This window comes from Pseudopodoces humilis, chromosome 15, assembly GCF_049639895.1.
Source record: "Pseudopodoces humilis isolate 2021_Gansu_Grassland_sample_001 chromosome 15, ASM4963989v1, whole genome shotgun sequence".
Taxonomy (NCBI): Eukaryota; Metazoa; Chordata; class Aves; order Passeriformes; family Paridae; genus Pseudopodoces; species Pseudopodoces humilis.
The window spans coordinates 9,873,670-9,889,953 of NC_142214.1; the positions used below are offsets into that span (position 1 = coordinate 9,873,670).

The 16,284-nt window shown below is 44.4% G+C and overlaps 1 protein-coding gene across 4 annotated transcripts in view; it reads left to right on the forward strand.

Annotated features, from left to right (window-relative positions):
* The window catches only part of GRIA3 (glutamate ionotropic receptor AMPA type subunit 3), a 144,739-nt gene extending 128,672 nt beyond the window's left edge, over positions 1-16,067 (forward strand). For 2 of the 4 annotated variants that reach the window (XM_005530004.3, XM_088062673.1), the window contains 2 exons: positions 14,916-15,163; positions 15,755-16,067. In XM_005530004.3, coding sequence (XP_005530061.1) covers positions 14,916-15,161 — 246 coding nt within the window. In that variant the 3' untranslated portion in view covers positions 15,162-15,163; positions 15,755-16,067. Of the gene's footprint in view, positions 1-12,652; positions 12,768-14,915; positions 15,164-15,754 lie in introns of those variants that run through there. The other 2 variants (XM_005530005.2, XR_015773862.1) reach the window with 2 other exon arrangements.
* Positions 16,068-16,284: the final 217 nt, after the last annotated feature.

The following is a 16,284-nucleotide window of genomic DNA, read 5'->3' on the forward strand; positions in this document are numbered from 1 at the left end:
GGTATATGCATCAAAACTTGTTCATTTAGCCCTTCTAAATGAGCATGAATTTAGTTTTATAAAATTACCCTCTCTTCAAATGCTCTTATACATGCAAGCTGAGTTCTCAGTCATGAGAGAATACAAAATAGAAGTTGTAAAAAAGCATATTCCAGGAAATATGTTTTGGTGTATTACTAGTTTGGAAACTAGTTATTTTGTTTATTATGCAATCCTATAATCTTGGAGCTGAGTGATGGCTGAATAGGGATTTAACAAGAATTAGACAAAAGGGGATCAAGACAGCAGTCACAGGCTGAGTGACTTATGTGAAACTAATTATTCAGTTGCATAGGAACAGTTTTCCGCTAAGATAAATTTCTATAGTTCTGCTGTTGATAAATTTCTTGTATTCTTATACCTTCATGGTAACATTTAATGACAGCCAACATGGAAGGAGAATGTTTGAATGCAGCTGCTCACCAGCTTCACAAGCTAAGATTCCTTGCTAATTATTTGACTTAATTTCTTTAATATATTCTTTTTTAGGCTGATACCTCTTTTGGAGTACATCAGAGAAATGACATGCAATGTAATATTATTTCATTTTCCAATTGTTTCTTTTTAATCATAGAATTACTTTTCCAGTGTGCTAGTTGGGTTCTGCCCTCAGAGCTGTGCTCCATACAATATCCCATTCCCAAGACTTTTGGAATTGTGAATGTGGCCATTAGCAGATGGAATCTGTTCCCCCTTGTCTGTGTGCTGATTTGCTTTGATACATTTTCAGCACAGCCGTTAACATTTGCAGCATAATTTTTTTAAGTGGCATATTTTTAGAAGAAATCTGTTATGCTTTATTTTAGATGATACCTGATGCCTAAAGAGCACCACTGCCAAACACATCGTGCATAAGAGAGAACATTTGGGGAAATGGCTATCTTAAAAAGATGCAGCACGATTTATTTGAGTAATTTGTTTGAAATTATATTCATCAGCGTGAATTTCCTTGTCATCCATTCTATAGGCCTGTGTTATGAGCTGGAAAAAGATAAAATGGCTGATCAGAGCCAGTGACAGTAACACAGAGCTAATTCATGCTCAGAGCTGGGAAAGTAATATGAAATTACTGTATTGTGCAAATTAGTGACAAAGCAAAATAATGCTTTAAAAGGAAGACACCAGAATATTGGTTTAATTGACAGCTATTACTTTATATCATATTAGGAAATAATACTGTTTTGTGCCAGTGATGAAGTCTTAATGCTTTAGAAGTTCATTGGAGCATCTCAGAGCAGTGCCAAGAAGGGCTGAAAGCCTGCTCTGGTTTGCAGAAATGACAGTGCTGTTGTACAGATTCTTGAAGATATTTTCCTAGAAATGGAACTGGGAGAAGCAGCACCATAATTTGGGAAGAGTAGTTTGCCTGTGCTAGGAAGGAGTTGGTGGAGTCAGTTCTGGTGGTATCCAAGAATTGGGAATGGTTTAGTTTTGTCAGTATAACCTTTAGGGCTTTGCTGCCTTGCCAAAGCCAACTCAAGACCTGAGTGTGCAAGGAGACACGTGTTTGTGCAGCATTAATTGTGGCAGACCTGGGGCTCATGCAGGGATGGCAAGTCCTCCCTTTATGGCTGCAAGAAACCTTAAAGACTTGTTAATTGTGCACTCCTTTTGATAATATCTGTGGTGCTTAAAGGTTAATTTCCATAGATTGCTTACATGAGTCATTTATCCTGCACTGTAAGTATCAGTATGGGAGAAGTCAAGGCTGAAGGCTCTGTGATACCGGAAAAGGAAGAAAGGAAAACCAGCAGATGGAAGTGGAACTCCCAGCAGCAGGAGCAGGGCCCTTCCTTTGAATGTCTCCCTGGGGGTCTGTGCTTGGTTGTTTCTCTTTAATAGTAACTGCTGCCATTTAATATACAAAGGGAAAAGTAAATGCCTTTCTTCTTCTTCAAAGTGACTAGTGTTTCAGCATTGGGCTCATGTGGACGAAGGCACTGATGCTGCTCTGTGGATTTCTCTGTGCTCACCAGCACTGTAACTGTGGGCCAAATGCCTCTAGCTTTTGTACACACGATCACAACTTAGCTGTTCTTTGAATGTCTTGTGTAGCCTTTGGACTAAGCAGCATCTATCTGCAGCCTACTGAGGAGCCAAGAGCAGGAGTCACAGAAGAAGCCGTTTCAAGAGGAAAATAAAGATGGGGGGGAAAATGGATGTGCCTAGAGACAAGAGAAAGAGAAGGTGAGGGGATAGCCGGCATACAAGGTAAGTTGAGTCTCTTGCTCCTACCCATCCAGGTCAGAAAGGACCGAAGCAATGGCAGGAAAGGTCCATGCCGCTCTTTCAGGCATAGGTTTGGGCACCTGCCCTCCTTTGCTCTTCCTTCCACCCTCTCACCACATCCGTACCTCAAGTGTCTCTGGCACTGCTGTGAATGAGCTACAGTGACTTGTTATGGATTGTATTTCCTAATCCAGTCAGCATGTATTATTGCATTAGCACTTGGCATTTTTCTTAAATTATGATCCTATTAGTACAGAGTTTAATTTGTTTGAGCTACATTTGTGACACATGTAAATATTCTTTCATGTAGATAACTTATGTTGCCAAACACAGGCTACAAACTCTGCAGAGAGCAGAGGAACTTGCAGCCTCAGCTGGTAACATATTAGGCTCTGTAGAGATGTGCACAGAATGTTTATAGATTATGCAATGACATCATGAGCTCATTCAAACACCCGAATTTAAAATGCATACCTTGTGACCAAAGGAAAAAAGCTTCAGATTCCACAAGGATGAACTGGATGCTCCAACCTGTAATGGCAGGTTACTTCTGCCCAATAATGGAGAGACTATAACCAAGTTCTGTTATGGAGAACTACTGCAGTTACTGCGTGCTCATCAGGAGCTAAACCCATCCCCTGGCAGCCAGGGAGCTGCAGCCCCAGGATGCTCCTCACCATCACTCAGGGCTCCAGGGCCTTGAGCAAAGGGAACTGCTGTTGGCTCTGCCATTGAGGAAAAACAATATCCTCTGCCAGGGGATTTATCTCTCTGCCTCCAGGCACTACCCCAGCCATCAACATGCAGCATATTTCTTAGGTGGCTGGGGGATATATAGAGCTTGAGGTGCTGAGTTTTAATTTTCTAATTTTGCAAGCTCTTTGTCTTTCCAAACTAGATGGCTTTCGCTTTTATCCCTTCCTCTGCCCACTCATAAAGCATTTCAATCCCTCAAATGTTAAATCTTGGAGATGTGCAACTGCTGGCAACACAGGGCAAGGAAAAAGTGGTGTGGGTCTGAAACGGTAGCAAAGAGCAACCAAGGGCTTATTATTCAAAAAATAAATGCTCAGTGCTTTTTGCATTTTTTTATTGAATATTGAATGCTCAGTGTGGAATACCAAAGATCACTTTCTGAGACAGAAGGTAGGAAGTAGTGATTGACAAGAAGGAACTGGGATTGACCATATGGGTTTATGCCTGTATTTTCAGGGCTCTTCACTCCTGCTTGAAGTACCAGGCAACTGTAGTCTTTAAACAAACACAGTGGGTTTGGATAACAAGCCCATCTCCAAACAAAGTCTTCCCCATCCCTCACGTGTGGGTGTGTTGCAAAGCATGAAATCATGGCACAGAAACATTGCTAAACTGGTAAATTGCAACAGGCAGATGGATGATCTGATCTGAGCAAGAGCAGAGCCCTTGGACAATGTATTCACCCGCAGGTTTTGTATCTATTCAGAAGTTGTTTCAGTAACAAGATCTGACAAAAAGTCCATTCAATAGTTACAGATCAGGCTGGGATTTATACAGTTTGGGGGAATAAAATGCCTTATTTGATTTAGAGGGGTCTTTAACCTCAAGTGGTGCCCTCTACAGAGTAGTGCTGGATTTGGTGTGTCTTCCTAGATTGTTTCTATCTTTATATTTTAATGATACCAATATGGTTGCTAGTGAGTTTTTTATGGTATCCTGTCAAATTAAGCAGAGGCTTAAAATCCTGGGCTTGATTTCTGCCTTTGTCAGTCCCAGCCCAGCTGTGTGCCTGTGTGGGCTGGCTCAGGGATACAGCAGTGGCCACTTGCCTTCTGGCCCACTCAGCACCAGTCAACAGGACTGGAGGCCCCATTCAGCATCACCTCCCCTCCTTCTGCCAGCAGGGTGGGGAAGGCTGATGGTTCTGTGTGATGTGTGGCAGTGATGGATTTCTCGGCATGGCTTGATGCAGTGCCAGGCAGTGGTGCCATTGTTCAGGGTCACAGAGGGTAGCTCAGCTGATCAGAGCAGGGGGCTGATAACACTGAGGTTATGGGTTCAATCCCTGTATGGGCCTTTCACTTATGGATTCAATGGTCCTTGTTGGTCCCTTCCAGCTCAGAATATTCTGTTTTTCTGTAATCTCAGGTATTTGCCTCTCAGAGCATGGTAAATATGACGTGTCTCACATGTCTGCAGCAAGCTGCCCTCTGTGCTTCCCCTGAAGTTAGAGGGGATTAGCCAGTGACACCAACAGGAACAATTACTTCAGTGTTTTCAGTAGTTTTACCCAAGAGGATTTTAGGAAGAATTTTGGATTTTGAAAATGCTTATTTGTTTGCACCTTATTCCACTTGCCTTTCTCTGACACTGTGAGGTGGATTTTAGAAACCCAAGTGTTTAACATCTGAATTCTTTGATGTTATAATGGTTTTAGTTGGGTTGTGCTGATGTCTGCAATCCCGGGGACGTTCCAGCAAGGACAGCTCTGGTCATAAGGAACAAAGGAAACATTTCTTGCTGTAGAAGTGAGAGTGCTCTAAATATGTCAGATTCCTAAATTAAAAGTATTAGGCAAAACCAGCAGGGATTATTTAATTATAAAACAAGTTTATTATTATTTAATGATAAAACAAGTCAAAAGCCACTCTATAATGTACTAACCAGGACCTGGTACCACCATGGACTCTCACCTCCTTCACATCACTGAGATTTAGCCAGGAGGGCAACGAGCCCTTTGCTGAGGCCAAACCCTTGTTCTGACCATGGGGCTTGGTGGGGGCAGCACTCTCACACAGAGGGTGTCACATTTCATTAGGAGGAACAGATTTGCACTCTTAGGCGGGACAGATTTGCCAGAAGCCTCATGTGGCTGTCTGTTGCTCTAATGACACAAATCAGAAATAAACCTGGCCTAGCCAGATACTGGACCAGATTTACAGCTGTTCTATGCCATGCACTGTGACACAGCCAGAGCCCAGGGTTGTCTTCGACACTGTGATTTCACCTTCTCCTGTGCACCCCAACGGCCAGTACCAAGATACGGGGAATCACGAACAGCTTTGCTGAAAGTGCTGCATCCCAAGTCATTTGTGCCTGCATTTCCACAACACTTCTCCAGCCAGAAGAATTTGTTGTCTGCTGTTGTACTGCTGGGAAAAATGAACAAGGGCCTGTTGGTGACCACACAGGATTGTGCATTGTGGTAGCTGCAGTATTAAGTACACAGGGAGGTCTGTTAGCAAAGGACAGTTCTCCTGATGACCATATTTGCTGTATGTTTGGAGCCAGCACCCATCTGCTTTTGTGAGAAGGACTCACACTGCCATTGGCCTTAAATTTCTTAACTTCACCTCTAAATGAGCTCTGTATTGCTGGGTGAGATGGCCCATGTCCCTCCCTGGTGCTGCTGGGGACATGGATGTCCTGGCCAAGTAGCCCTGCAGAAGCCTGTGGAGCTCTCCTGTGCAGGGGCCACTTATGAGCAGTGAAGCTGCAGTGGTTGGAGTTCTTGCCTGGCATTTGACATCTTCTGAGCCAGCAGGGCATCCCTCCATGGCTGAAGTGCTGATCAGGTCTGCTGCAGCTTGTGCTCTGCTATCCTGAGCCACAGCCCCAGGCACATATGAAGAAGGGATGCTTTCAAGACCATAGAGGAACTCTCAATGCTGGATGTTATTCTGGTCTTCCTTCAAGTTTGTGGGTGATTTCTTTACCCTTAACCTCCCAAAAAAGCTATATTTGGACTCTTAAGATGCTGCAAGTAACACTGTTGTGAAAATGCCACACTGTACCCTGCACACTGGACACTCTACAGAAAATTGGGAATCAGCTGATGGTGGGTGAGGGAACATTTGCAGCTGTAAAACCCAGGTAGTGAGAGGTGCCAGGGCAGCCCATGGGTAGTCATCCCATGGCCCGGGAGATTCAGTGCAGCCCATGCACTGCCCTCCCCTCCCCATCCTGTGCCACCCTGAGGACGCCCTTCAGTTGTTGCTTTGAAGCGCCTTGCTTGTTACACCTTTTACTTTGCTATTCTGAAAGGTTGCATCTAAAAATTCTAAATGAATTCTGAGCAATGGTTCATCTGGTTTGAAAGGAACAGTGTGCTGTCTGCCGAGTTCATTCACTCTCCTTGGCAGTGATTTGGTTTGGATATAACATTTATATTACATCTATTAGAGCATAGAATGGGATGTGAATTATCCAGAGCTGTTCCAATCATCACTTAAATCTTTACAGATTGCAAGTAATAAACATAGCTACAGTGTTGCTGAGACTTCATGCCACTCAGACACCAGTTAGAGCTGAAAAAAGTCTGCAGGTTATTGGGTGAGATGTTCATGTCCTAAAGTGACTTCTGTTTCCAGTTCTCACCTCTACTGGTCACAAACTCCTTGCATCGCCTGCTGCAACTTGTGAGGACCAACCCAAACACTGGATACAAAAGCACTGGCATCTTTCCTGGAAAATGCCCTTTTTCTGGCAAGATCGCAATGTTCTTTTCATAAATTAACAGCACTTTTCCAAGAAACTGCTCAGACTCCTCACTGCAGTCCAAGTTTGTTCAGGAAAGGGTCCTGTTTTCAGCACTAGCGCACAAACATGATGGCCAGTAACTGGAACCCAACTGCCACAAGGAGCAGCCTGGCCAGCTTTTGCAATCATATGCGGGACTGCAGCCGGCTGGGCGTGTGTCTTAATCTGGTAGAAGTTAGTGATGGCAGTAGGTAGAACATCTGGTTTGGGGTTATCTTCTTTAAATAGGTGCAGGTGAAATCATGACAGTTAACCTAAAAGGCCATTAATCACACCACTAAAAACCTGTTATGATTTGAGAGGGTCGGAAGTTCTACCTTCCCACTTTTGGGACTAATAAGGATCTACTTCTTGGATGATTAATTTACTTGTCTTCAACCTTGTTCTGGCCAGGAAGAATGGAAAGAAATATTATACCACTAGTTTTCTCAGTGGAGATAAAATTTACTGCAACTAACCTGAAACTGGGGCTTTGGTAAGAGGAGACAAGGCAAGAAATCCCTCAGACAGGTAAGACTATCTCAAAGAGAAGAGAACAGATGGCCTTTGAGTCATGGTGTTCCCTCCTTTCCATAATAATTGCATGAATGGAAGATGGGTAATAATGGAATACAAGTGTAATAAATGCTCTGCAAAGAGCATATAGCAGCTCCTTCTTCTGAGAAGGAGCATGATCATGGTGAACATACTCAGCCTGGAAACAGTGCCATGTTTTATACAGGATCAACTTGCATGACAAATTGCTGTAGCACTTCCTGAATTTGAGAGAGAGGTGGACAAAGTTTTTTAATTGAACCTGAAGCTTTGAGGACCCAGCTTAGGAGTGAGATTTTAATGAGTTTGTTTTTCAAAAATCAGTTCACTCTATCAGTATTATCTTTTCATCTGGGTCCACTAGCAGGAAAGGGTGCAAAAGTTCTGGGTCTGGTGTCCTGCACCCAGATGGGCTGAAGTGCAACAGAGAGGAAACCCCAGGGCCACACAGCAAAAGGAAAAGGAGGTTCCCTTTGGGATGATGTCCTATTAAATCCAGAAAAAGTCTGGCACAGCTTGTTTTCTAGCAGTAGCTGATGGCTGAAGAGGGGAAGGTTATGCTGTCAGCACCTGAACAGAGTCTCCTAACAGGGTGGCAGAGAAACGAAACAGCTGAAACACCAATAAAGCACACTTCTGTCAAGGTATAAAATCGCGTTTATGGCAGTTTCTGTAAAGCCTATAAAACAGGTGGGCATTGATCTTACAGTCATGCCTCTCTTAAAAAAAAAACAACCATAGCAGATGGCTTAATTCCCCTCTGAGGGCAGTACTATCCCATACGAGGCTCCTGGTTTTGTTTCTCTAAATTCAAGTCTTCCAGTCATTTGTAGGAAAAAATTTTAGCAGGGTTTGGTAGAGCTGCCCAAGAGAACCAACCTCACAGGTTTAAGCCTGGATGATTCAGATACATTGGATGAAAAGCAAAAGCAAGGAAACAACAAAATCCTTCAGTTATGGGAAGGAAGAAAAACACTGCAAGTTTCTGGACAAGAATACCATGCTGTGGAATCCAAAATGCTGACATCCTGGTCTAAATGGCCTCATCTCGTTTTCTTAGCCTACAGAGCACAACAAGAGAATGCAAGCTCTCAAACCTCTGAACATTTTACTTTTATCAAAGCAACCAAACAGAGAGAAAGGTCTGGAAACCACACAGGGGAGATGAAAAAGAATCCCATCATAAATTAAAACATGGCAAAATAATGAAAGCCACCTAGGAAAGGGCTGAGGACTTCATAGGATATCCCATACAGCCCAACAACAACATAATTAAAACAACTGGAAAGCACAAAAGTATCTCAAGAAAACTACAAGGAAATGGAATTCTTTTGAGACAGAGCTCCAGAAAATGTGGAAATGATCCTCTGAGGTAGACAGCAAGAGAAGCAGGTGTCTGGTGACACAGCCTTCCCATGGGACCCAGACAAGTAATTTAGTGTTTCCATTCCTCTGCCTCTAAGACAATTCTAAAAATCCCCCCTCAGTCAACCAGTGCCAGGGCAAGCTATGAAAAATCCCCTTCCTTGACCCAGCAGCCATTGCTCCTAGAAGAACTCTGCAGTTCCCTCTGCAACAACCAACAGAACACTTTGCATCTTGGTGGCCTTAGGCTGGCTGGCACAGGCATGGCACTGGTACTGCCCACGGAACCTTGTTGGGACTGGCTGGGTGTAAGCTGAGGGGTGACACAGAGGATTTGTGTTCTTTGGGCACTATTCAGTACTCAATGAAAAATACCGGGATCCAGACATGGCTCTCTGCACTTCCATCAGGATCTTGGCCAAAGCCATGACTGACTCTGACTGTTGAATTGAACCAGGCTAAACAGCTACTCAGAGATGAGCAGTGGGAAAATGCATCAACAACCAGGCTCACTTTCCAACATACCTACTTACCTTGGGAATTTGGGATTTGAGGAGTCCATCCTGCACCAGCTCATACTGCATTCCTGAAATGCTGGACCAGGTGTTGCAGAGGCATCATGCCTTCTCCCACCATAAGGTTTCTCAAATCCTGGTGCAGAGGAAGCAGCTCATGCATTAGGAGGTTTTGGGAATTTTCTGGAACCAGGCAAAATTGTTCCTGAGGACTTTGATGAAACAAGCAGTATTTAATGCTTCACAAATTGGTACCTTTTCTTGCAAATTGAGGGGGTGTCCTTGCTCAGGTACAAGGTGTCCTGCCCAGTGAAGTAGCTGAGCCAAGGGAGGCTGGGAACTTGCTCAGGCAGTTCTTCAGGTCATCTGTGTGCTGGGGGTACAGGACAGTCCAAGGTAGGGAGAGTCAGCCACCAGCTACTCTTTCATGTCTGACTTGCCTGCCCTGCTCCCTCCATACATGACCTGACCCTCTGGTACCAGCCACATGCTCAGCACCTGTGCCTGGCAGGATGGGGACAGCCCCAGCATCAGAGAGCACCCTGACATGGTGACAGTTCCACCAGCATCGCCCAAGTGAGTCTGAAGCAAGGAGTGACTTCTTGGCACCTGTCTGCCCATCCCACTCAGCCCCTTGTGCTAGGACACATAGTGCACCAAATCACCTCTCTTCTTCCCAGGCTGAGGGAGTGTGGTACCTCACCTGGAAAACAGGGCTGTGACAAATGATAATGAAAACCCCAGTTTAGGCAAATTCCCGTCTGTTTAGTTAAGATAATTTTAGTTTACTACTTTTTTTTTTCTTTTTGGCAGTTGTGTGTGCACAATTAGCTGCAATCTTGACTTAAAAAAAAAAAAATAAAGCACCCTAATTAGCATATTAAGCCTCCTCATTTCCCAATACTGTATAATGTTGTGAAAGCTAATCTATAATGTATTGGATGTTATGCAAATTCTCAGTACTCCGGATAGGGTTTACAAAGGCATGCAAATTAAAAATAGTGTTTGAAATAGGACTGGGGGGAGGGGAAAATTTGCACAATAAAATATGCAGGTAGGAGGAAAGGTGTTTATAACCTTCTTCCTATTGTTTGTGTATTCTCAGCTGCACAATGCTTTTCAAAGCTGAGAGATGTATTACATAAAATCTCTCCAAACTGAATAGTTTTTAAATGAAATTTAAAATGAGAGTACTGTTCTCTGAGCAGTAATTCACCCTGCTCTCTACTGGGGCTTGTAACGGGAAGGTAAAGGCACTGAGCTTTCACTGGCTGGCTTTGCAGGCGTGCATGGCTGCTCGTAGCGTGTTCGTCTGGGGGTCACCGGAGGTCTTGGCACAGCCCAGCAGCCCAAGAGGGTCCATGATGGTGGCTTGGCCAGGACCTGGCTGCTCCCTGTTGGTGTAACTGAGTGGGGCAGGTGCGTTACCTGCACCCCCAGGGTGTTGGCAGTGTCTTGGATCGTGCTTTGATCTCGTTAATGTTTTACAGCCCTACCTGTACGAGGATGCAGGTGCAGCTGCAGCACAGTTGGCTTTTTAGGATGCCCCTGGCTCCTGGTGGAGGAGCTCTGCCTATTGCCAGTGCTGGGCCTGCAAACACAGTCTGTCTCATGTGGTTTGTCACTGCCATCCATTGGCTGTGTCCAGCTGAGTGTGTACAACCAGCCCTGATTGATACTTAATTAGATTACAGCTGCCGCTTTAAAAAAGCCATTTTATAAAAATAAAGTCTTGGCTGGTGTCAAACTGAGCCTTGTGCAGGCCAGGAGTAAGTGGTGCTGTCTCTGCTTGGACAGCTGAGAGGCAGTGCTGGCAGTGCTGTTGCTGGGACCAGTGGTTGTCCCCACCTGGGTGGCTTTTCTCTGCTCTTGCCTCCCTGCTGGCCTGGGTAACACTACATAGGGTCATGTCGGAGCAGCCTGTAGAGCATTCAGCTCAGGAGTTCTTGAATACGATTTTTCTCATGATACCCCATGAGCTTCCTGGGCTCACCTGCCACTCTCCTGCCAAAGGACACGGAGCATCTCTGAGAGCTCTTCCCAACATCAGCCAGCAACAGTCCCACAGCCACCTCAAAAGCAGCTTTTTGGCAGATGAGGGAACAGGGCTTTTCTTTACCAGCTACTTCTTCCAGCATCTTGCCCTGCCGCAGACATAGCAGCGCTCAGTCATTCCTGTTGCTCAGAGTTGTGAGCCCTCCCAGTCTGGGGATGTTTCCCTAAATGACACTGTGCAATTTAGCTTATCTTTAAGATGTTTTGTATAGGTCTTACTCCTCTTTCTCCTGAGTCTCTTCTGCTCTGCAGACAGTCAGGCACTTAGGGCAGGGGTAGGAGGCAGGGAGCAGCAAGTGCCAGACATGAGGCAGACATGGGCTGAGCTCCTGCGTCTCCTCTGCTGACAACAGGCCTTGAATGGACCCAGAGCAGGCTGTGCATGTGTCTGCCTGGTGTCATCCTGTGCAAAGTGGCAGAGCTTTGCTGAGGATAAGGACACAGCCCTGTGTGGCCGTGGAGCAGGAGCTGTTCAAGCAGGAGCTGGAACTGAAGATGTTCCTTACACAAGGAGCCTGTCTCATGGAAACAGGAAGGAAAAAAAAATCAAATCATCACATAAGGAGGAAGTGGAAATGACAAAGCCTAACTGAGAGCTCCTCAGGTGCTGCTTCCCATGCGGAAGGGGCAGATGAGCTCAGCTTCTCGGGCTGTGGGCTCTTGGCAGCACCAGTCAGCAACTCCATTTATCCTGCCAACATTTCCCACCCTGGGCACTTTCAGCCAGCGTTCCCATATTCATTAATTTGCTTCGTAGAGGTCTGCATTTGCTTCTTTTCTGCTGCAGTTCCCTGGACTGGGGGAGTTGGAGATGCAGCAGCTCTGGGGTGTGCAGCCGAGCACGATGCCTCTGAGCACAACCCCTGCAGCGCCAGCCATGAGAGCTGGAGAAGCCAGTGCCAGCAGGGAAGTGGCTGTGACAGCTGGCAAAATCCCCCTCCATGGATCCAGCCTGGGGGTTTTTGCTTTTCAGTTGTGCAGAAACTCGCCAGGCATGGGGGCTGCCAGGGATCAGGGGCTACAAGCATTGTTCGGCCGTGAGAAGTCACAGTGGCTGGTCTGTTAGTGCAATAGGGGGGTACTGCTGGATCAAACCCACACAAATCTGTAAAGCTACTGCAAGTGCCTGTGGGGCACCAAAGTGGGAGATTGGCCTTGCTTTGTTTCTACTGCCTTCATTTAACAGTGAGTGCCGATTACTCAAAGCGATATGGGCAGGACCTGGTAATGTAGAGATGCTCTAGTTTTAACTTTAAGGGGATGATCCAGTTGCCTGCAGTGTAAATACTTTGTGGCCAGGAACCCTGCTTTATCGCTTTGTATAGTTTTGAAGTAGTTTAAAGATTGAATAACATAAAATAACATAATATAATGTTATTTATGTTATTTCCCACGTGAAGAACTCCTGTAAACCTTGCAGTATTGAAACTCAGTGAACAAGGCATCTTAGACAAGCTGAAAAACAAATGGTGGTACGATAAGGGTGAATGTGGAGCCAAGGACTCCGGAAGTAAGGTCAGTCACTGAAGGTCTTTTTGTACTGATTAGCAATCACATTTTGACCCACTGTTTGTTTATACCAAGAATGACTTTCAAAAATTGCTATTTACATTTTGAAGGATGAAAGAAAAGAATAGAAAAAAATAAGTAAGTCTCAGAACATGACAGCATATTTCTTATATGCAGTAACAGGCTGTAGTTGTAAGTATGTTTCACTGTGTGAGTATTTTGCTAGAAACATGCTAAGAGAAGCCCCCAAAGCCTTTCAAGCTGGTGTCTTCATTTAAATGTGCAAGTTTCAGCACAGTCACTGTCTATTATTCAGGCCAGCATATTTTCTTATTTTTATTGAAAAAACACATTTTTGTTTCAAAATTATTACTTAGGTTCTCTACATGTCAGTTTGGGAAACAGTCACATGCTTGCTAAGGGCACAAATTTTCAGGACAGACAGCTGATAAGGAAAAAGTGCCTTTCCTGCCCTAATTGCCAATTCATTTTGAAATTGGTTGGATTAAAAAAAAAAAAAATCTAGAAATACTAATGGTTAATCATTACCTAAATATTGTATATTCCTTTTTATACTGCTTTGAACCATTTTGCTGCTGTACTGTCCTGTCGTCCACCAGTCATGCTATGGGGCTGCCCAGCCTCATGCAGGACCACTGTAGACCCTAGGGCAGGTCCCACCCCTGAGGTCAATTGGCCCAGTAGCTGCACACTTAAATTGTAGGGAATATTTATTTACACCATTCAGTCAAAAGGAGGATTTTTTTTTTTTTATGCTTATAGACCCACTGGGGAGAAAAACTCTGTAAAATGCTGGGCTTGTTGAAGTGAAGGACATTTTCAAAGGCACCAAGAGGAGGAGGAATCCAGTTCCAGCTGAAATCGGTCGCAGTTGAGTGCCTAACTCCCTTGGTGCCTTTGGAAGTGCTCTCTGTAATCATTCAGACAGAAAACTATAATTTCAAAGCACCCTTTCAGTGTCAGAGGACATCAAGATTCAGTGAAGCCAATAATAAAATTTCATTGATTTCAGTAGGGCTGGAAGTTGCTTAGGGCACAACCCAGTAGCTGTCGTAGTAGATAAATTTGGGATCATGGGATATCTGAACACACAGAAGCTGCCAGAGGAACTGTGATTGAAAAGACGTATAAATGATTAAGATCTTTAGTTTAAATGGCAGGTTGTTTGCTACAACCACACATACCAAACTGCTTGTGAAACACGCATACCAGGTAGATGATGTTTTACTCTGATTATATGCAAATTTAGCTCTCCCTAGAGAGATTCGTTAACCAAGCTGTGTCAGCAGCGTCTTCTCTGGGCACAGACAAATTTCTCTGGCACCTGCCCATCCACCCAGCCAGTGTGGCGTGGCAGCCCAGCCAGCTGTGCCAGCCAGGAGCTGTTCCTCCCCACAGCCACCCACCCATGCAGCAGCAGAAGGGTTGCAGCTCTACTTAATCCCATTCCAGAACCCTGTTCTAAAAAATGCAAGCTTCTCCCCATCTGACATGTATTGAAGGAACATAAACCCTGACCAGTGATTTTTGTGTCACAATATCTGGTTTCATTCAATAACTCACTCTACAGAAGGTGCTAGTTTATTTAGCTCAGGGCTCTGCTATTTGACCTCTAAGTAACTGACCATCTTTCTATGGTGGGCTTTTTTCCTTAACTGTTGTAAAAAGGTAGTTAAGTTTAGCAGCATCTCAAGAATTTTACCTACATTGGCCAAACCCAAGTCTGTAGTGGTTTGGCTTTTTCTTTTCTAGTTTTGACATGGCCTTCTGTAAATCCTGCTGTTTTATGCAGCCACCGGCAAACTTTCCCCCAGTGCCTTTGCTACCAGGGATGCTTGGCTGTAGGCAATCTTGCTCTGGGACACCGAAGGCCTGGGGAAGTCAGTGGCCAAAAAAACCTCATTGCCTTGGAGTCAGCCAGGGTTTCACCCACTACAGGGTGGAGGACAGAGCAGTCACTGCTGTGCAGCCCCAGGCTGTGGGGATGGGGGGACAGCACTGGTCCATGGGCCAGACACTGAACACCGTGAGTGTAGCTATTCCAGCTAGGGCTAATGCAAAGTAGCCTGTTGTCTGTCTGTCTGTCTGTCTGCTCCTCACAGCAGAACTAACGGCGTGGCTCGTTTCTCTTAGGACAAGACAAGCGCTCTGAGCCTGAGCAATGTTGCTGGCGTGTTCTATATCCTTGTGGGAGGCCTGGGGCTGGCCATGATGGTGGCACTGATTGAGTTCTGCTACAAGTCTCGGGCTGAGTCCAAGCGAATGAAACTCACCAAGAACACGCAGAACTTCAAACCTGCTCCCACCACCAACACCCAGAATTACGCTACCTACAGAGAAGGCTACAACGTGTACGGCACAGAAAGTGTGAAAATCTAGGGGTACGGCTGCGGGCCAGGAATAAACCCCCTGGGTTTTCTTCTTTCATTTATTAGCTGTCCATGCTATCCTGTTGTGTGCACCAGGGGGCTGCTGCAAGAGGCTTTTGAAACACCATCTTGTGGTAGTTTTTAAGTGTCAGTCATTTAAATTTCTTCCCTAATCAGAAGTAGGATCAGAAAGGTGCCATTCTGTTTTACACACAGAGGTAGCTGGCTTTGTGAAGAAGTGAGCAACTCATCTGTCTAGCATCGTGCTAGTTCAAATGAAAGTATTTTGTTAATTGCTTTAAAAATCACTATAATCGGAATTCTCATCTCTCTTGTTGCTGATCTCTTCCTCTTTGTTTTGTAAGCTATGATTATAAGGTCAGGTAAGTGCTTTTAGGAAGTTTCCAAAGAACTTGCAATAGAACCAAACCTTCTGCACTAGAATTCATGATTTCTAAAGCAGGAAAAGTGAGCTGAATTGCTGACAAATGATTCTGAAAAGGCCTGGTTAGCCTCTTGCCCACAGTCTGTTCCCCTCCATAGGCTGAACTCCCCTGCCCCTCATTGCCAGGCAGTGATTAAATCTTTCTGGTTTTATTTCAGATCTTCACCCTGACAGCATGCAAGACAAAAAAGCAGCAGAGAATGTGGCTGCTTCATGGATTTGGACCATCTGAGCCAGTTGTACTCTCTCCGAGGTGTCAGGCATGACACGCATTGATGATGGTGCAATGTACTTTTAATAGGAAAAACTGGTATTTTTTCCTTCAGTGCCTTATGGAAGACTCTGAGACTCACAACAATGCAAACCATCACTGAAATATTCTTGCTTTGCTTCAAAGAAGTAAAAGTAAAAGAAGAGAAGAAAAGGAAAGGAAAGGAAAAAGAAAATAAAAGAAAAAGGAAAATAAAAGGAAAAGGAAAAGAAAAAGGAAAAGAACAGAAAAGAAAAGAAAAGAAAAGAAAAGAAAAGAAAAGAAAAGAAAAGAAAAGAAAAGAAAAGAAAAGAAAAGAAAAGAAAAGAAAAGAAAAGAAAAGAAAAGAAAAGAAAAGAAAAGAAAAGAAAAGAAAAGAAAAGAAAAGAAAAGAAAAGAAAAGGAAAAGAAAAAAAGAAAAAACATATGAAAGGGAAA